The sequence below is a fragment of the Pipistrellus kuhlii genome, unplaced genomic scaffold (genome assembly GCF_014108245.1).
Source record: "Pipistrellus kuhlii isolate mPipKuh1 unplaced genomic scaffold, mPipKuh1.p scaffold_m20_p_5, whole genome shotgun sequence".
NCBI classification, from domain to species: domain Eukaryota; kingdom Metazoa; phylum Chordata; class Mammalia; order Chiroptera; family Vespertilionidae; genus Pipistrellus; species Pipistrellus kuhlii.
In genome coordinates this window covers 7,553,570-7,574,667 of record NW_023425551.1, presented here as the reverse complement: position 1 = coordinate 7,574,667, position 21,098 = coordinate 7,553,570, and the positions used below count along the sequence as shown (strand labels likewise).

Sequence of the window (21,098 nt, the reverse complement as noted above, 5' to 3'; positions counted from 1 at the left end):
TGGTAAGTTGACAGGTATTCATGTTAAGGATGTTGTCCTCCCAAAAGAAGTTAAGGAGAGAACTTTGACACCTTTCAGTAGGGGAAGGATGGAGGTACCTGGTCATTGCCTCTATTACTGGCAGCTTCTCTGCAGTTAGAAGGAGGTCATTCAACATCTTGTTTTCAGCCACAATTCCGGGACAAGAAAACGACACTGCCTATTGTGCATATACATTCAATCCAAAGTTTGTGACATTCTCTCTTTTCTAAATAATTACTTATTTTGTCATTTTCAAAAAAGGAAGTGAGCGTGGCACTTTTAAAATCTTAGGAGTTCAGGATAAAAACGTTGGATTACTTAGATATATCTAAACTCCCACCGCGATTACCCCAAGTTCTACCAGGACACAAAAATACAGGAAGAGTTCCACAGCCTGACAACGGTGCTATTTATAGCATACCTAATGTTTATAGGACCAAAAGCCAGTTTTTATGCCATCCCGGTTGTGGTCATTTCTTAAGGTATAATCATGACCAACCTGCCTCACAAATAAGGCCAAAATAAAGACAGAAGAGCCAAATTTCCCGACTAGAATTCTGAGGGGGGGGGGGGGGATTCCCAAGAAAACAATACTAATTTCTGATATGTGAAAAAAAAAATAGTGTCAGAAATTATCATCAACAAGAAATACTACAGTTAAATGAAAAAGGCAGTGTCCAACCAAGGTAAATAGCAATAGATTTATTTTAGTCTAAGAACCAAATAAAAATCTAGATTCAACTATAATTAGAATGCACACTTATTTTAACTGAAATGTTGGGGTAGCAGGGTACAGGGCTTGGAAAATGTAAGGTAGTACAGTAGCTCATCACCAAGATCGAGGACATCAGGCCACCTCATCCCATACCACTTGTGCAGTGGTCGGCAAACTCACTAGTCAGAAAACCAAATGTCAACAATGCAATGATAGAAATTTCTTTTGAGAGCCGAAAGCCGACTTCTGCACATGGGACTTCTGCACATGGGTCTCAAAATTTCAATTGCACTGTACTGTACATGCGCACCCATACGTGGTATTTTGTGGAAGAGCCACACCCAAGGGTGCAAAGAGCTGCATATGGCTCTCGAGCTGCAGTTTGTTGACCACGGAGATGGGGAAATATGCACAAACACACAAATACATACACACTAAAAGAGGCAGAGAACACAGCACTGTTTATGTTAATATAAATTCTACTTATTTTTGCAAGGCCCAGCTCAAGCTTCACCTCCTTCCTTACAGTGATTATATAAGATAACCAGGCTCCTCAGGGTTTTTCTTTTTTCTCTTCTTAAATAAAGACTCCAACCTTCACTAGCATTTAGATATTAGTTTATATTAATTTTTAGTAGATATCTCTAACTTGAGTGTAAGCTCAAGAGATGACATTTCTTGTTTTGTGTCCCAGCACTTTATATCACAGAAAGTACTTCATAAACCCAGCATTTATGAATATGTCAATAGGATTTGTTTTAATGCCAAATCTCTACACTAATAAAAGAGTAACATTCTAATTGACCATACCTTCACAATACCCACCAGCCAACCAGGAGTGAGTATGCAAATTAACCCAACAAAGATGGCATGTTAATTTGCATACACAGGCAGCTAGGGGTGCAAGCTTCCCCTCTTGCCCCCAGCCACACCGGTCCTCTGGGCAGCATGGGAAGGCAGAAAAGCAGCTCCAGGCCAGAGCAAAAAGGTGGCTCCAGCTGGAGCAAAGGCAATGCTGGCAGCCAGGGGAAGGAAGACCCATTCTTGCATAAATCTTCATGCATCAGGCCTCTGGTCTATATAGAAACAGCTTAAATAAAAGTCTGTTTGAGGAAAATGAGTAAAGCCTAAGGATCAGGACAGTATGTCCCTGAAAAGGACAACTTTTCTCACATATCCACATGGCTTGCTCCCTCATCTCTTTCAGGACTGCACTAAATCGCCAAAGTTGTCCTTAGCCACCCTATTTTTAAACTGCACTGAGGATTGGGGTGGGTATGGCCTGGGAGGAGAGATGGAAAGGGGTGAGGGGGAAAATAAACTGTACCTCCTCCTCCACCATTGACTTTCAACATTCTTATTACCTTTCCAGCTTTATTTGTCCTCATTGCCCTTATGATTTAATATACCACACATTTCCGTCATTTGTAATATTTGTGAGACTTCCTCTAGAATGTAAGTTTTATGGGTGTAGTGATTTTATTCTGTTTAATTCCCTGCTGTAACCTCATGCTGGAACAGATTCTAGCCCTTAATAGTGACACAGTTGTCTGTCACCTGTTGAACAAATGAATGAGTGAGTGAATGCATGAATTGATCAATCAAAACCAAGAATAGCCCTCTCACCGGTTTGGCTCAGTGGATAGAGCGTCAGTCAGCCTGTGGACTCAAGGGTCCCAGGTTCGATTCCAGTCAAGGGCATGTACCTTGATTGCAGGCACATCCCAGTAGGGGGTGTGCAGGAGGCCGCTGGTCAATGTTTCTCTCTCATCAATGTTTCTAACTCTCTATCCCTCTCTCTTCCTTTCTGTAAAAAATCAATAAAATATACTAAAAACAAAACAAACAAACAAACAAAAAACCACCTTAGAATATGTGAACTGAAGTTCTCTTATTTTAAACAATGAAAAAGTCCCTTAGTCCCTTATCCCTTAAAAAAAAATTGTTAAAACTGCCTTGGCTGGATGAGTCAGTTGGTAGGAGCATTATCCCTGACACCAAAAGGTTGTGGGTTCAATCCTCGGTTGCAGAAGGTAACCAATCAATGTTTTTTCTCTCACGTCAATGTTTATCTCTCTTTCTCTTGCTTCCTCTAAAAATCAATGAAAACATAGCCTAGGGTGAGAATTTTTTTAAAAAATGGATAAAGCTGCATGCTGAATTTGTCACCAAGCTTCTTAAAATAAAAGGAAAAGATACATCAATGGGAACAATTTCTCAGTTATTCACAAGAAAACTTTAATGTTGCCATATTTAGTTGCATATCACTTATATAGCAAAAGAAATAATGCTTTATATAGATACTGAAAAGTATTTTTTCACTAGCTATGGATCATACATAGGGTTTATGTGACAAATGAATGAATGAATGAATGAATCAATCAATCAATCAACCAATCCAAACTAAAACCAAAAGTCTCTTACTTAAAATAATTAAATTATCAATTATCTCTGAAAAATAGTTAAACTTGCTTTTATAGTAGGACATAAAGTACTCTAAGTCCATACACCGAAGTGCTCTGTAAAAATCCTTTGATTGTCAGCCAATACTTGGTCAGCTTGATTTCTTTGTTTTCATTACCAGTCCTTTTTTTTTTTTTTTTTTTTAAATCAAGTCTGTATTATTTAAAACCCATGAGTTCAGAGGCCACATTCTCGCCATCATGTATGCTTCTTCCCTGTGACGCAGGGAACTCCGAGCCCTGGACCCAGGTCTCCGGAGCATAGTAGGGGGGAAAGGAGACAGACTGATTTTAAAACTTGCTTGCTTGTTTGCTCAGTCCGTAAGCAAGTTTTAAAGTGAGTCGGTCTCCTCTGCCCTCTGCTGTGCTCTGGGAGACCTTGGCCCGATGGAAAAAATAAAATAAAATAAAATAAAATAAAATAAAATAAAATAAAATAAATAAAACAAAACCTGCTTGATTAATTTCTCTCACTGGAGTATAAGATCTCTGAGACAACACTCAGCCAACTGAGCCACACCAGCCAGGGCTGACTGGTTTTGTTTGTTTTTTTAATTTTATTTTTCAATTATATTTTACATTTAATAATATTGTACTTTGTAGACAAGTCAATTTTTTTACAGAACGTAAGAAAGGATATTTCTGAATCACAGAAATTCAATTAAAAATATATCATATATATGTATATGTATATATACATACACACACACACACACATATATGTGCATATTGTATATAGGAATTGTCAGAAAAGAACAGTTGGCAAAGTTGAACTATTTAGCTATACTTTTTCTTCCTCTCTACTGGAATATAAAAGACCTTCCTTTAAGGATTCGCCTCCCTGTGTAAATGATTTACTTTATAAGCAATTCACCAAGTTGTTTCACTTCTTTTGTTCCCCAGACAATGCATCTATCTGTTGCATTGCTTTAAGTAAATATTGTGCGTCCTTATAACAGTATCATGATTTCATCATCAGTGATGTGTGTGTGTGTGTAGGTAGTGTGTGTGTGTGTGTGTAGGCAGTATGTGTGTGTGTGTAGGCAGTGTGTGTGTGTGTAGGTTTGTGTGTGTGTGTGTGTAGGTAGTGTGTGTGTGTGTGTGTGTAGATAGTGTGTGTGTGTGTGTAGGCAGTATGTGTGTGTGTGTGTAGGCAGTGTGTGTGTTGGTTTGTGTGTGTGTGTGTGTGTGTAGGTAGTGTGTGTGTCTGTGTAGGTGGTGTGTGTGTGTGTGTGTGTGTGTAGGTAGTGTGTGTGTGTGTGTGTGTGTGTGTGTGTGTGTGTAGGCAGTGTGTGTGTGTAGATAGTGTGTGTGTGTGTGTGTGTGTGTGTGTGTGTGTGTAGGCAGTGTGTGTGTACCAGAAGGGAATACCAATGCCTTCTTTTCAGGTCATTGACCGCAGTTATTCCTCTGGGCTTCCAAACTGCAATAAGATTCTCCCCGCTTTCTCAAGGCTGAGTGGGTGATGAGTCTTTCATCTGAGAACAACCAGGCCCTTATAGGGTGCAACTTAAAGGCTTCAAACCAGATGCGTATGACCCACGGAACAGCCAACAGCTGGGTATGATCAAGCAGGAAATGCTCAGTTCTGGCACTCAGCATTTGAATTGTTGCTGGGGAGGGGGCAGTGAGGGAAGATAGGCCCTACAGTATCCCACACACTGTCTATTGCAATACCCCATGGGGCAGTGCTTACATATGCCACCATTGTGATTGGCACTGAGCAATGTCTCCTTTGGAGAGGGGCAGATTTGCAAATTCTAGTTCTGCCACTTTCTGGGTGTGTTAATCTACAGTCACTTCACTCCCGTGAGCCTAAGCTCTCTCAACTGTCAAAGACTAGATTTTTTCTCAAAATCTTGTCCTGTCTGGTTTGGCTCATTGAGCATCGGCCTGCAGACTGAAGGGTCCCAGGTTCAATTCCAGTCAAAGGCATGTACCTTGGTTGTGGGCATATCCCCAATGGGGGGTGTGCAGGAGGCAGCTGATCGATGTTTCCAACTCTCTATCCCTCTCCCTTCCTCTCTGTATTAGATAAAACATCAATAAAATATATATTTTTTAAAAATCCTTGTAGCTTCAGGATTCAGATGATTAATATCCAGGTAATGTCTGTGAGTATAAATTATTACACATCAAGCATCATTAATCTTAGAGAAAACGGTAGGTCTAACACATTAAAAAAGTTGAAGCCTCACACAATCACAAGAAAAAGCATGAGTTCCCTTCCTCCCGTACTCCTGTGCTTTCTGGATTTGGGCTGTCTATGTGCCAGGTAGCACCAGAAACCACAATATACATAAGGCTCTTCTCCACGGAGCATCAAGTTTATAATGACTCGGGGAGAAGAAAACAGGGACATAAAGCAAGTAATGCAACTTGCATAGGAGTTTAAGTAAACATGATGCTCTAGAAACAGTCTGGTGGGCATCTTTGCTCATTCACTCAACTCTACTGTTTACTTTCTCTGCCACTGGGGGTATCTTGATGGAAAACTATAAACTACTGTAACAGATAAATCTTACCAACTTAAATAGAAACTAATTTATATGGTATTTCAGATTTATTTGCGAATAGACTGATAGAAAGAAAAGAAAAATTCTACAGTCACACCTCTGTCCCCAGACAAGCAACTCTCAAAAGCATGCATTTAATTAAAAAAAGAAAGAAAGAAAGAGAGAGAGAGAGAGAGAGAGAGAGAGAGAGAGAGAGAAAGAAAAGAAAGAAAGAGAAAGAAAGAAAGAAAGAGAAAGAAAGAAAGAGAAAGAAAGAAAGAAAGAAAGAAAGAAAGAAAGAAAGAAAGAAAGAAAGAAAGAAGAAAGAAAGAAAGAAAAAGAAAGAAAGAAAGAAAGAAAGAAAGAAAGAAAGAAAGAAAGAAAGAAAGAGGGAGGGAGGGAGGGAGGGAGGGAGGGAGGGAGGGAGGGAGGGAGGGAGGGAGGAAAAGGGGAGGCAATGTGGGGACTGTGGTCAACTTAGGCAAAACCTAGGATATCGCAAAGTTCAGTTCTTTTCAGGAAGGCCTTTGTAAGGGCATCTAGTGTTGTGGCCAGCAAGACCCCGTGGAGGCAGAGCTCCAGATGGCTAGCAACACCCTGTCGAGGCAGGACTCCAGGCCAGGGAAGGAACGAGCAACCAGACCCACAACAAAGAATGTAGCATAAAATAGTTCTTTTGCAAGGCTCAACCCCCAGGCAGGCACGTCCTGTTACCTGTAGCCGCAAGGCAGGACCAGCAGACCAAACCAGGTGAAACAGAGACTGCTTAAGCTGAAAATAAACCCCCACCCCAGGTGTTGTATAAACTTTAAATGTTACTGTACTAGTGGAACTTTTCTATAACTTATAACTGACGTTTCTTTGTTAAAACTTTTAGCCAATCATGACCTGCCAGGCATCCCTAAGACGGGGATGAAAGGAGCGTGCTTAGAGTGAGTGGGTGGGGGCTCTCGTTGCTCGCTGCTGTGTCAGTTGAGACGGGAGTCCGGACTCAAGTTCGTAATAAAGGCTTCCTGAATTCCAATTTGGCTGACTGGTGGTCGTCATTCGCGGGTCGCCCATAACATCTAGGGTAATTAAGGTGCCAATTTACGTTTTCCTTTCCAGCCTTCCTTCCGTCTTGGTTAGACTGTCAAGACCTTCTGCTCTTTAGCAAAGGGCAAACATATGAGTCAAGAGAGACCATTTAGCTTCTTTTTAAAAAAATTTTTTTTATTGATTATTGTATCACATAATTGTCCTCATCCCATCCCAAATCCCTCCCTACATATGCCCGCCCCCCCTTCACCCCCTGCCCTCCGCCGTTGTCCATGGCCACTGGCCAGGCCCATATGTTAGCTTCTTCCTCTGAGGATGTGAATGCTGAGAACAGGGAAGCTAACACAGTAGCACGAGCACGCCCTGAGGAAGCTGAGGGCCTGTCTCTTCACTGGTCTTATGCCTGGGGCCTGGAGCAGTTCTGATCCCTATCTATCCTGGTTCTTCAGGTTTCCCATGGTCTCTGACCTATTCCCTAGCTTTCTAAGCTTTCTAAGCAATTCTTTCTTCCTTAAATCAGTCAAGTCAGATTTTTTTAATCCTCACACTAGACTAGGACATGTTTGTGTGTGTTTTTTAGAGTGAGGAAGGAGAAGAAAAAGAGAGAGAGATCAGTTGCCTCCCATACGCACCTCAACTGGGGATTGAACCCACAACCTAGGTATGTATCCTGACTAGGAATGGAACCCACAACCTTTTGGTGTATGGGATGATGCTTCAAGCAACTGAGTCACCTGGCCAAGTCAGTCACAGTCAGTTTTTTGTTTTGTTTTGTTGGGTTTAAAAAAAAAAAAAATATATATATATATATATATATATATATATATATATATATATATATATATATAATTTCAGAGAGAGGAAGATGAGAGGGATAGAAACATCAATGATGAGAGAGAATCACTGATTGGCCACCACCCACATGCCCTCTACTGGGGACTGAGTCTGCAACCTGGGCAGGTACCCTGACCAGGAATCAAACAGTGACCTCCTTGTTCATGGGTTGATGCTCAACCACTGAGCTACACTAGCCGGGCTCACAGTCAGTTTTTACTGCTTACAACCAACATTCTGTTGTGTAGGTCTATATACCTATTTGCCTGTACCAGCTTCATGTACAAAACCACCATTTTTAATTTGATAAAATGGACTACTTGCAGGAAGTTAGCCAGATGGCCATTTTATTTGGCATTGTTATTTGCCTAGGTTTTAGTATAAAACACAAAGAAATTACCTTTCACACGGAAGGAACCTTACAACGTCTCACTGTTGCTCCTTTCTACGTTCCTCTCCCACCTCATCTTTATCTTAACCCTCCTTTCATTCTTCAAAAAAGAAAAACTAACAAAAAGAGCCTGGTATAGCTAAATGCATAGTATATTTCTGCTTACAAGATTGAACAATAAAAGCTGTTTCTGGAACACAGAGAATGCTTAGGGCAGGGAAACTACCTAAATGATCCTATAATGTAGGACACATGTCATTATGCACGTGTCAGAACCCACAGAGGGTACACCACCATGTGTGAACCCCTCTGTGCAGTGTGTCTGTGCAGGTTCATCGACTAATACATGTGTCCCTCTGGTGGGGGAGGCAGGTCATGTATGGGAGATCTCTCTACCTTCCTCTCAATTTCACTGCGAACCTAAAACTGCTCTAAAAATAAAGTCTATTAAAAAAAAAAAAAAAAGGAACAAAACCTTTTTCTAAACTGTAAACTAAGTTCACACTTAATCAATTTCATAATCATAATAATCATCATCCACGTTGATTCTGACGCTGGGGTGCTCTTCCGGTTTTGACTTCTTTTTGGTCTCCTTGCTCTTCTCCGCCAGACGTAGGTGCGGCTCGCACTGCCTCATGATCTTCTTGGAAGACATCCAGCTCTCCCCTTGCCTCTCGGCTGGCGCTGCACACTGTCCGCCCCTCACGTCGGTCCCCTTGGCCTTCAGGACCTCCCTGGCTCTCAGGAGACTGCAGGTGCAGTTCCACGGGTTTCCGTCCAGATACAGGTGCCTGAGGCGAGGCAGCCCCTCCAGGGCTTTGAGGTCCAGGGCAGAGATCTTGTTGTTCCTGAGGTTTAGAACCTGAAGCTGCTTTAGGTCCTTGAGCTCCCTCTCAGCGATATCCTGGATGGCATTGCCTTTCAGGTCCAGCCTGGCCAAGGTCCCCGGGAGCCTGCGAGAGCATGGGAATAGGATGGGAGGAAGGTCACAGCCATTATTCCCCAACTGCAAAGAAATTCAGATTGAGCAACCCCTGCCTTGTCTGTAGTTCTGTCCCTTCTGAAGCTAGAAGACAAACTTTATTTTTAAAAAGTGATTTTAAGTGTAAACTGCAGTGTTATCTATAGGTCTTTAAGCCTTCCTCATAAGTCTTATTTTCTAAATCTCTAGTTTTTTCTGGTTCACAGTCATAAAGTTCTTTAATATTTTTTCTTATCAAATGGGTTCACAACCCTCCAAGGTTTTGGTAAGAAAATAAATAAATTGGTAAGAAAAATACTAAGTTCCCAATATTTTAGTTGAAAGGGGCCATGAATCAATCATTTATAGAAATAGTCCCACCAGCATGGCTCAGTGGTTGAGTATTGACCTATGAACTAGGAGGTCATGGTTCGATTCTGGTCAAGGCACATGCCCAGGCTGTGGGCTCGATCCCTAGTGTAGGGCATGCAGGAGGCAGCCGATCAATGATTTTCTCTCATCATTGATGTTTCTATTTCTCTCTCACTGCCTCTCTGAAATCAATAAAAATATATTAAAAAATAATTTATATAAGTAAAACAATATTCCTCCCTTTACAAGATTGCTGTAAGAAACACCAGACATACTAGTATATGAATTAATGGGTAATCTTAGTCAGCAATTATTAATTTTAGGTATCATTTCTGCCTCAATTATTATATTGAGGCAAATGTAGTAGATATTTTAATATATGTATTCCTAAAACCATGTACCATTACACTTGATGAAATGTAGAATGGAAGATGGCAGACAAAAGAAGGGATGTGTGAAAATACTTTGTGATGTAAGTAGGTTGCATGTGTTTACAGTTTATTTAGAGAAATCTAAGCTTTAAAATGTTATTTTGTATATGAATAAGGAGCAAATAAAAAAGAAAGGTGTCTTGCTTAAAGTTCATAAATAAAAGTTTTTTTTTAATTTAAGTATAAGAAATAGATATTATTGTGTTTCTAATTCCTTATGGGAGGAGGAATACTACAGAGAAAATTTCTGAGTCATTTCCACTTTTTAATTCAAAGAAAAGGCAGGGAGTGTGGGTGGGGTGGTAATTGGAAATTTAAAAATCACTCTCCATAAGAACTTTGCTCGCATTGCTGGCTACATTCTTTAATTGAGCAGACAGTTATGTTGCTTAATCTAAATCCCATAGGAAAAGCCATTCCCATCTCATGTTACTTGCCCCACTGTCCATTCATTCTTAACCCTGGCTACACATTAAATGCATTTGGGAACTGTTTAAAAATGCTGACATCTGGGCCCTAACACTGGGTGTCTGATTGAATTGGTTTGAAGTGAAGTCTGGATATCAATATATATTTTTATATATGAATAGATTTCAATTAGAAAAGTCACTTTTTGATGCATTGTTTTGGGTACAAATAGCATACTATATAATTTAAAAATCCCCTTTTTTTAATAAAAAAGTTAACATTTGTACATATCAAAGATAAGTTTTCCTTTTGCCATTAGTAAGACAAAATATTATAACTAACAATGAAAATAAGTACATGGAATGTCATAGGATTCTATAGAGGCCAGAGCTAGTATATTAGTAGAAATTTAATAATGATAATAAGTAGGGCAAGAAAGTCTTTTGTTTTGTTTTTCTATAACATGCTAAAAGGAAAAAGAACCCACTGGTAGGCACATATAAAAAACACTATGATATCTTTTTATAAAAAAATAATAGTGCTTTATTCTTCTACTGCTTTTTTTTTTTATCTACTTCAAATGCAGAACATAGGATAAAGCTTAAATAAATAGGATCAATCATGTGAATATGTACATTAGTTATAGATTATGACTGGTTTGGGGGAACAGGTACAGTGGTTGGGTATAGAGGGAGAAATATTTGGAAGGAAAAATTAAGTGTCAAAGTATGAGGGTGAGAGAGGATGAGAGAGAGAGAGAGAAGGAGAGAGAGAGAGAGAGAGAGAGAGAGAGAGAGAGAGAGAGAGAGAGAGAGAGAGAGAAATCAGTTTGCGGGCTGGAGATTCCACAACCTTGTTGAAATCTCTACCCCTAAAGGCTTCGATAGGCTTGATCTAATAATTTATGTTTGCTCTAATTGGTGTTCTTGCTTCTACATCGTGCTGATTGCCCTAATCTTCGGAGAACGTTTATAGTGGTAACCACGGATGGTAAAGTCACTCACCTGAGAGGTATAGACAACAGCAGGTTCTGCTCCAGGGCCAGGTTGGAGAGCTGGGAACACCTCTGCAGGGCGCCAGCTTCAAACAAGCTGACGATGTTGTTGTCCAGAAACAAATGCTTCAGGTCCCGGAGGTCCTGGAAGTCTTGCACTGTAACTCTCTGAATCAGGTTATTGCTAATATCGAGCTTCTGTAGCCTGGCCGGTAGTCTGAGGGGCAACGTTTGGAGCTGGTTTTGGGACAACTCCAGAGTGGTTAAATTGGCAAGGAGCTGTGCCCCTTCGATGGAAGAGAGTGAGTTTTCTGACAGGTAAAGATGGGACAGGTTTTCCAAGTGTTTCATATCTCGAAACCTCACCACTTTGAGCTGGTTTCTCTCTATCTTTAAAGAGAGCAAGGATTTGGGCAAAGTGATAGGGATTTTAGTCAGGAAGTTACCACTGAAACTGAGGAACTGCAAAGACTGAAGAGAAGTGAAGAAGTTAGCTGGTATAATATGCAGTTTATTATTCTCCAGACTCATGTGTTTCAGAAGGGGAAGTGCCAGGGGTCCAGCTATAGACTCGATGGTATTGCCATCCAACATCAAGCTTTGCAAACTGGCAAGGGAGGAGAGCATGCTGGGAGAGATGGCAGAGATCAGGTTGTTTTTAAGTTCAAGGGTTTTTAACTTCTTCAGTCCTTCAAAATCAGACCCGTGTAGGACATATATGGAATTATCATTTAGTTTTAACACTTCAAGGTTGGCTGGGAGAGCACGGGGGACTCGTCTGAGCTTATTTTTCCAGAGTTCCAAGGTCTTCAAGGTGCTCAGAGTTTTGAAAGTATCGTTTTCTACTGATTCTGTTCCACTGGCCAGAAGAATAAAATCTTCCAGGGCCAACATTCGAGTGAAGTTAGATAGCTAAAAAAAAAAAAAAAAAAAAAAAAGGCAGAAGCAGGGAGGGGGACACAAACAGTATACTAAGATTATTGTGGGGGAAAAACACACCATTTGTACTATCACTCAACACTAATGATAGTCAAAAACTACAATCCTGACTTTTTCTTTATGATTCCTAACACTGAAGATAGTAAAAATATTTTATGCACTTTCACACCCTGTAGTTAGATATAAAATATTAGCCAATTTTTGCTGTATGTTCTCTGACCCAGCAAGTTTACTTCTAGGCAGGAAAAATTTATCAATTGCACAATGATTTATGGGATAAAATGTTCTTTGTTGCATCATCTTATAATAACTAAAAATAATTCTTCACCAAATAGCTGCTAACTCAGGATTAAGATTGCTAGTGATTTTCACTATCTACATTTTGTATTGTTTGAATTTTTTAAAATTATAAATTACCTTTGAAGCATTAAAAGTAAAAATTTAAAAGTCCCAAATACTGCTATCCCCAGGATGGACCAATCAGAGAAATATTTTCAACTATATTATATTAGAAGCCCAGTGCATAGATTCGTGCACTGGTGGGGTCCTTGGCCTGGCCTGCAGATATACCTCAAGGGGTCTTAGATTGCAAGAGGGCACAGATCAGCCTAGGGAACTCACCGGTGCACAATCAGAGCCTGGGAGGAACGGTGGAGGGGCTCCAGGGCGTGTCTGGCCCATCTCAACCAATCCCAATGGGCCAGACCCCAGCAGCAAGCTAACCTATGGGTCGGAGCGTCTGCCCCTGGTGGTCAGTGTGCATTATCGCTTCTGGCCAAATGGTTGAACAGTTGTTTAGGCTTGTATATAGATAGATTTTGGAAACTAGCTTCCTGCTCTATATCTCCCAAGTTGCACTTCACTGATAAATAAGATCAATGAAGAAACAAACAGGATACATGTGTCTCCATCTCTATAGAGCAAAAGTACATTCATGCATATATTGTCAACCTCTCCTAGATTTGAGAAAGTACCAAAATCTGATATACTTGGTCCATGATTTGCAAATTCAAATACTTTTATCTTTCTACATGTTCCATAAACTTCCTAGTTTGACATCCACTTTTTTTTTGTGTGTGTGGGATGATGGGTTCCTTGGTATTTGGTTCTCTGAGTAAGATCATGTTTAGGTAGAAAGAGAAATCATTTTAGGTTTTCTTCAGCTTGATAAATTTTGCAGCATGTCCAACCTGCTTAAAAATTCAATTAAAGTAGAACTTTCAATGCAAATTTTATGTCTTACTACCCACAGTTTCTAAATGTTTGATTTCATTATGCAGTTGAGTCCTTTTATAATACCAATGCACAATTAACATCTTTAAATTGGGTTAATTTTGCATCCCATCTATACTAATAAAAGGGTAACGTGCTAATTATATCAGACGTCCTTCTGGACAAAGCCACAGTGGAGGGGCTAAGGTAGAGGCAGTTGAGGATGATCAGGCTGTCAGGAAAGAGCAGTTAGGGGATTCAGGTCGACAAGAGAGAGCAGTTAGGGTGATCAGGCCGGTAGGAGAGAGCACTTAGGGGGATCAGGCAGGCAGAGGCAGTTAGGGGAAATCAGGCAGGCAGGGGAGCAGTTAGGAGTCAGTGGTCCTGGGTTTTAAGAGGGGTCCCAGATTGGAGAGGGTACAGGCCTGGCTGAGGGATCCCCTCACCCCTCAACCACCCCATGCATTAATTTCATGCACCAGACCTCTAGTGTTCATTATAAGCACCTAAATTCTGGGAAGACATGTGATGTGAATTCTGGTAAAGTACATATTGAAAAATCTTTTAATATGATACTCTATTAGAAGAATCTCATGTCATAATTTCCATAAACAGATGTTTTTAATCTTAACAGTTTTGGCAGCTGCCTTTAGTTACATATTGCTGCTAATATTTGATATTTTCTTACTGATTAATCAATTGCATTGATTAGTCCTAATCCCAATAGTAATAGCGATTTTTTTTCTAATCCTCACCCAAGGATATTTTCCCATTGGTTTTACAAAGAGTGGAAGAGAGAGGGAAAGACAGAGATAAATATGAGTGTGAGAGAAACACAACAATTGGTTGCCTTCTGCACGAGCCTCAACCGGGGCCCAAGCCGGGCAGGAGCCTGCAGCTGACCAGAATGGAACCCGGGACCCTTCAGTCTGCAGGCCGACAGTCTATCCGCTGAGCTAAACCAGCTAGGGCACAAATTTTTCTTATATTTGTAGAATATCTACAAGTATGAAGTGCTTTTTTAATGTTATTATTAAGTCTCTTAATAACCCTGCAAGCTTACCGGCTTTCAGATGAGAAAACCAAGAAGTTATTAAGTGAAAACAAAACAAAACACAACAAAAAAGAAAGTTAATAAGTGAAAGAGTTGAGAATTTCATCAAGCTCTATTGGACTGCAAAGATCTTTTTTCCTCAGCTTTTTTCCTCATTTTCTAATACATTTTTCTATTGCATTTGGTCTACAACTAATGTTTTTAGAAAAAAACTCAAGATCTGGACACAAACCATAGACTTTTAGAGAAGCAGAGATCTTTGAGATTAGGTAATCCAAACGTCTCATTTGAAAGGCCAAAAATAAATAAAAAATTAAATGACTGCCAAAAACTCGGTGTTTTTAAATCTATTCTCCATTCTGAAGTGTCCTTTTCCAGGCTTTTCTTTCATTAAGAGTCAGAAATGACTCTAGACACAGATCTTTACTTCTTGGACTGTTGAGCTCCCAAAAGAACTTGGTGTTACTCATATTTTCCGTTTCTATTTCAGTGGGCCACATGGATCTGAATAGGGAATATATTTGGGGAGGAGACAAAGTGTGGTATCAGAGCTTCAATTTATCAATTGTCTTGATTTCTCTTTGTACGTATGTGCACTGGTCTAGCTAGTAAATGTACTATTTTGAACTGAATCCAATGGATAGATGTTTTCTTTTAAGCATAGAGAACCTTTACTTTTTCTTTTTGTCAGAATCAATGCAGATTACTGTTTATTATTAATTAAATACCTGTCATTATTTAAGTTTGCTTATCTTTAAAAAGCCCATTGTTATAAGCATGATTATACCCTTTTCACAGAGGGAAACTAAACTCAAGAAGGTGAAATAACCTGCCCAAGTATGTCTCACTAACAAGTGGAAGTTGGGCTTTCAAACCAGGTTTATCTTATTCCAACAAATGCATTTTTACCCTTAGCCCTTTAGCCAGCACTTAGCTCAAGAACAGAGAGTTCTGGTGGCAGAAGCAGTGAGGAAGACACCCACTGGCTTTCAACTTTTCAGCTGAGTTGGCAAAAGGAAAAAAAATAACTAAGCCATACCTGTGTTTCTATCTCCCGGCCTAAACAGGGCTGTGTGCTCAAGAGATGTGGGAAGAGGTACTTTTGCTCTAGAGCTGACCTGGGTGACTGGTAGTTTTTTCAATGTTGTTTAGAAAACAAGGCAAGTATGGGTTGGTGTTAACCATTAGGTACAGGAATCTTACCTAAGTATAATATCTGCCATTGTAGGTTTACAGTTTAGTGAGCCCAATACATAAATAAATAAAACTTCCAATAAAATATAAAAAGTTTAAAAAAAAAATAAGCAAGGCAAGTAAAATGAAGTGAGGAGAAGGGTACCTTCTGCTGGCTTCCCCATGAGAGACTTTATTTCTGGTTTCAATTCGGGCCTGGCCCTGTCCACACATTAGAGGGCCCACAACTTTCTTGTTTTTTTCTAGGTCTAATGTACACACAAAACTGACATACCCTCCCAGTGACCACCTCAGGCATGTGTGACCAAGCCAGCAAGAAATTCTTAAAACGATGTGGAATGTTTTTCTGATCATCAAAGCTACACTTGTTCTCTGTAAACAATTTTAAAATTCTGGAAAGTCTAGTGAGGTTATAATTTTTTCCATAATTCCTTCATTCAGTGATAAATCCTGTTTATATATTTCTTACCCAGGAGAAATTTTAAGTAACTTTTCCCACAAAAGATGTAAAGTCAATCATTTTAATTGACTATCATCATAAAGACAACCCTATTTGTCCTCCAAATGTGAAAGCTAGATATATAAAAATCTTAGAAGAAAAAACATTTTCATGACCTTGGGTTTGGTAAAAGCTATTCTAGATATGACACCAAAAGCAAATGTGAACAAGAAAAAAATTGATAAATGGGATTTAATAAAAATTGGAAACTGTGCTTCAAAGGACACCCATCAAGAAAATGAAAAGACAACCCAAAGAATCTGATAAAATTTTCACAAATAATATATTGATGGAAGGTTTGTATTTACCATATATAAAGAAGTCTTACAACTAAATAATAAAAAGACAAATAATCCAATTAAAAATGAGCAAAGTGGGGTGGGGAGGAATTGGAGGATAAGGACACTCGTGTAATTTCCTTAATGAATGAAGAAAAAAACACACAAGGAAATATGAACAGGAAATGTTTTAAAAAAATGAGCAAGGGATTCATATAGGTACTTCTCAAAAGAAGATTTATAATGGCCAATAAACACGTGAAAAGATGCTCAACATCACCAGTCATATGAAGGTCAAACCATAAAGAGATACCACCTGACACTCACCAGGATGGCTATGATCTAAAAAGCAAAACAAAACAAAAGGTAAGAAATGTTAGCAAGAGAAATTGGAACTGTTTTGCATTGCTGTGGAGATGTAAAATGATGCTGTTCTTCAAAATGTTAAACACAGTTACCGTATGACCCAGAAATTCCATTCCTAGATATACATACAAAAGAAATGAAAACATATGTCCACACAAAAACATGTACATGAATGTTCAAAGCAGCATTATATATAATAGCCAAAAAGAGGAAACAATGAGTGGATAAACAAAATGTGGTGTATATAATGAAATATTATTCAGCCTTTAAAAGGAAGGAAATTCTGACATATAGTACAACATGGATAAACCTTGAGGACATTAAGTAGAGGTATAGTAGGCAGCTGCCTAAGTTTGAACATTGAAGAAAAGTTATGATAGGAACTCAATGTGGGGAGCCATGATCACATAAAGTGAAGTCATCTAAGGATATTGTGCATAGTAAGAAAAGGGATGGCTGATGATTGAAACTCCCTGGAAAAGCCAAAAACTGAAAGGCAGGAGAGGCAATAAAATCTATAAAAATGGCAGAAAAGAAATATCAGGGAAGAATAATGGGGACTTAAAAGTGTGGAGTCATAGTAGACAAGAATCTGAGAATTTCAGGAAAAAAGCATGAGAGAGGACAGTTTTGGCTGTGTGAGAACAGGTGGAAACCAGACAGTGGTGTATTAAAAATAAACAGAAGATGACGAAGTGGAACCAGTAAGTACAGACTACCCTTTCACAGTTTTGCAAATACAGATAGTCACAGAGGAGACATAGAGTTAAAATATTTTTATTTTTACTGTAATGAAAGGAGCATATTTTTAGGCTAGGCCAGGGAGCTAGTAAAGAAAGAGCAATGGAGAAAATGGGAGTGGGGAGAGTGATGGAGTAAGCTTTGGGGAGAGGTGGGAAAGATGGAATCAAGGGCACGAGAGGGAGGTTGCTTTGCAGAAAAGGAGGACATCTCTCTGCAGAAAGAACGTGCAGAATTGGATGGAGACAAATTAGTACACAGTAAGAATTGAGGGAGATCAAGACAAATGGCCTTCGTTTTGTCATGATTTGTCAATAAAATGGGAAACCAGTCGTTTAGTGAGAATAAGGAGGGCAGAGCTTGAGAAGGAAATCCAAAACAGTAGTTCTGGAAGATGTTAAGGAGATATAGGTAGAACCTGACAAAGAATTGAAATTATATGGGTGACATTGAAGAACCAGATGAAGGTGGAGACCTTAAATTTGTAGTGGTTCTATAAATGAGTTGTGTTTCCTAACTACGTGTGTGTGTGTGTGTGTGTGTGTGTGTGTGTGTGTGTGTGTAAAAAGGTTGTGTAATCCTCTCCAGCAGCACCCAGATGCTCAGGTACAGGAGAATCAAAGGAAAATTATCACCTTAATTTAAAACTGAGGTTTTGCTGGACAAGTCATTGTGGGATGCAAAAGGGAAAGGGGTAGAGAAAGAAAATAACGAATTAATCTAGAAGAATCTGGGTAGATTTAGGGCTAGAAGTCTCCATGAAGTGAAAAGATAAGTGCAAAGTGTGACTGAAAGGAAAGGAGATAAGGAGCAGAGAGACAGTAGGTATGGGAATTTATTGAGTGGAGAAATTACATGGGCAAAGAGGATTATGATATAACTAAGACAGTAGAGTGTTATGGTCAAGTGGAAATGTAGATAGATACTTTTTTATGAGTTCAAGGAAGTATGATAGTAGGCTATTGGACACTGAAGGCACCCAAGAAATTCAGAGTTTAGGGTGGAGAGGAAGACAAGAGCCAGGAGGGAAAGGACCAGGGGCACAGTGTAAGACAGACAGAAGAATAAAGAGTTTTATAGCCTGATGGCAGGCAGCTTCAGAGAAATAGGAATTTTTACAGATAAATAAATAAAATCCCTCTTTTCTTGAAGGCACAAACTGTGATATTTTCATTTTTTATCTATCCCCAATCTCAAACACAACTGAATTATATAAACTAATAGTAGAAATATTTTAAATAGTGATATATATACATATATATGTATATATTTATGTACATGCTTATAAATGTGTGATATATATGCTTATATTTATATATGTACATATATATAATTTCTATTGCAATTACTCTGAAGGTCCATTTCAAGGTATTTTTTTTTCTATGGATGTAGGCATCCTGTTCTATGATTCAAATAAAATAAATTGAATAGACATTGTATTCATCAAATATAGGTGAAATATGGTTATTTAAAACCTAACCATTTTTACAAGAATAAAGAGAAGAATTATTGCTCAGAGCTTTTTATATCCTTCACAAAACATTTCTGTGTCTCATCAGCCTTTCTGCTGGGAACTGTCCTTCTAAGAGACAGTTAAGGGCTTAAGACAGGGAAGTGGCAATATTGCTGTGCAATGAGCCTAAACCAATGACAAACGGACTGACTCAATAATTTAATTTGATGAGAGGTGTAATTTCATCTTATTGCCTGCAAAGGAGCAATGCAGGCTTAGTTGACCCTCTAACTCTCAACATCTCAGGTACTCAGAACAAATATTTAAGCAACCTGCCCTTTAACTAGGTGTCTTGCTTAAATGCTCAGACCTAACCAGGTCAGACTTGCTCTTGGGCATTAGGCACTACTGGGTTAGGAAAAGTAAACAGATGGCGATTAAGGCTCAGAATAAATACCATACAACATATTATAATCCCTCTGTGTTTATGTGCACCTGCATTAAAAGTTCTTACCCAAATGGAAGGAAGGGGGCGTCTGTTTAAAGACAAAGTATGTTCATCTGCTGACTGTACCTGAATCACACACAGGCATTTCCTCATCTTGGTATTTGGATGGATGTGGGAGAAGCAGTGAAGGCTCATAGGAGAGCCACAGTTTTCCTTCTAAAAGAGATCTCGGGTCACCTATCTAATCTAGCATGCTCACTTCATAAAGGCAAAAAGGCGAGGTCCAGACATTTCTTAACTGCTTGCCTAAGATGCTTGTCTCTCTTGGTGGTGAGCCAAACAGGGAGAGAACCCTAGTCTCTTGATTTCTTTCAAACATTAAAAGTTCCTTTATGTTGTAAAAGTCAGACAAATCTATAGCACTCTTTTCAGTGCTTCTGAATAAGTAAGCATGGAAGTAACAGTCATAATTAAAAGCAATTTTAATTTCTTCTGTAGAGGTTTTCACAAAGATGCTAATGCTTAGTTGCAAGTGAGGTCTGTATGAATAATTCTCATATTCATCTTCATAGTCTTATAATGATCTTAGTATTATCTGCCTTCTATGGCATAAACAAAAAAGCATTTATTCTTACTCCAGGAAACATAAAGTGGCCGTAGGCTCTCAAACTTTTTGTTAAGAAAGAGCCATTTCTTTACTTTTACTTTGCAACAACATCAGAAAATTGTTTTGAATAAAAACAAATAAAAACAAGATTAATTATAGATTCTGTGTTCCTGTTTTGTTTATTTCTTGTTGTAGTGGTTTTCCTGCTTCCTTAAAAAGTAATATCTGGAGGCATAGTCCCATCTCAGTAGTACAGAGCAAGCTGGTAACTAGTGCAACTACCCAAACCTGCTATGTTCTGATTATTTTTTTGAGTCTCAAGTTTTAACTGTTAAGTTCTGATTATTTCAATTAAGTGAACAATCCCATACTCACCCCTCACTTTGCCATGCAAAATAAAAGTGCAGCCACCTGAGTGTGGAGTGAGTTACCTGGAGGTGTTGGATTTTGCTGTGGCTGATGTAGAGCTTCTTGGTGGTGGAAGGAATGCCTGTCGGCACCTCGGTCAGCCTGTAGCATTGCACCGACTCCACTGAGTCACAGCTGCATCTTCTAGGACAGTGAGCATCGAAACCGTTGCTAAGAGAGAGCAGAACGAGGAACGCATAAAGCAGATGCATCTTCCAAAACTGGGCCTCTTGGGTAGCAAGCAGGCGTTTAGGCGATGTCTCCCTCTTTATACCATGAAATCTGATAATAGAATCTTATGAATGTGTACTCTGTCAATGTAAGAAGACAGGAAAGAAAAATTCTCATTTTGCCTGGGTTAAAATGTTAGCAACCATCACAAAGAGGAAGGGCTTAAACAATTGATAAGCTGCCTTAATATTTGTAGGTGAGCAAAACTCAATGTTATTTATGGCTTGGAAGGCTAATCTGCAAACACCTCTATTATCTGTAGTTTCCTTGTTTTGTTAAACGTGACACAAGGGAATTAGTGGGAAAAGACAAAGAGCTGTTTTATAGGGGCTATAAAACCTTTGAGTTTTCTGTGACCCTATATTAAAACCATTTTTGCAGGACTGTGAAGGACAAGTGTTTGCTTCTCACATTAACTAGTATGGGAAAATAGGCAGGTTTTCAATTTAATATGGTTGTTTCAGTAACATTTTATTGCTAGGTTCCACGGAGAGATGTTTAGAGCTGCAGATAACGTGTTCAATTCATCCATCACTTGACCCACTT

The 21,098-nt window shown here is 39.1% G+C and overlaps 1 protein-coding gene across 1 annotated transcript; it reads right to left on the bottom strand.

The window, feature by feature from the left end:
• Positions 1-7,885: 7,885 nt before the first annotated feature.
• On the bottom strand, positions 7,886-20,873 carry LOC118705713 (nephrocan). Its single transcript, XM_036414756.2, has 3 exons — positions 20,345-20,873; positions 11,133-12,034; positions 7,886-8,909 (listed from the first exon to the last, which is right to left on the bottom strand). The coding sequence occupies exons 1-3, from the start codon at positions 20,531-20,533 to the stop codon at positions 8,462-8,464; spliced, it is 1,539 nt and encodes a 512-aa protein (XP_036270649.1). The 5' UTR covers positions 20,534-20,873; the 3' UTR covers positions 7,886-8,461.
• Positions 20,874-21,098: the final 225 nt, after the last annotated feature.

What these genes read in the sequence shown, in the direction of transcription:
- LOC118705713 (XM_036414756.2), bottom strand. Translation starts at nt 20,533, where the DNA reads ATGCATCTGCTTTATGCGTTCCTCGTTCTGCTCTCTCTTAGCAACGGT. An exon ending in GCAAAATCCAACACCTCCAG is followed by an intron (nt 12,035 to 20,344) that starts GTAACTCACTCC and finishes TTTTTTTTTTAG; the next exon opens with CTATCTAACTTCACTCGAAT. An exon ending in CTGTTGTCTATACCTCTCAG is followed by an intron (nt 8,910 to 11,132) that starts GTGAGTGACTTT and finishes ATGCTCTCGCAG; the next exon opens with GCTCCCGGGGACCTTGGCCA.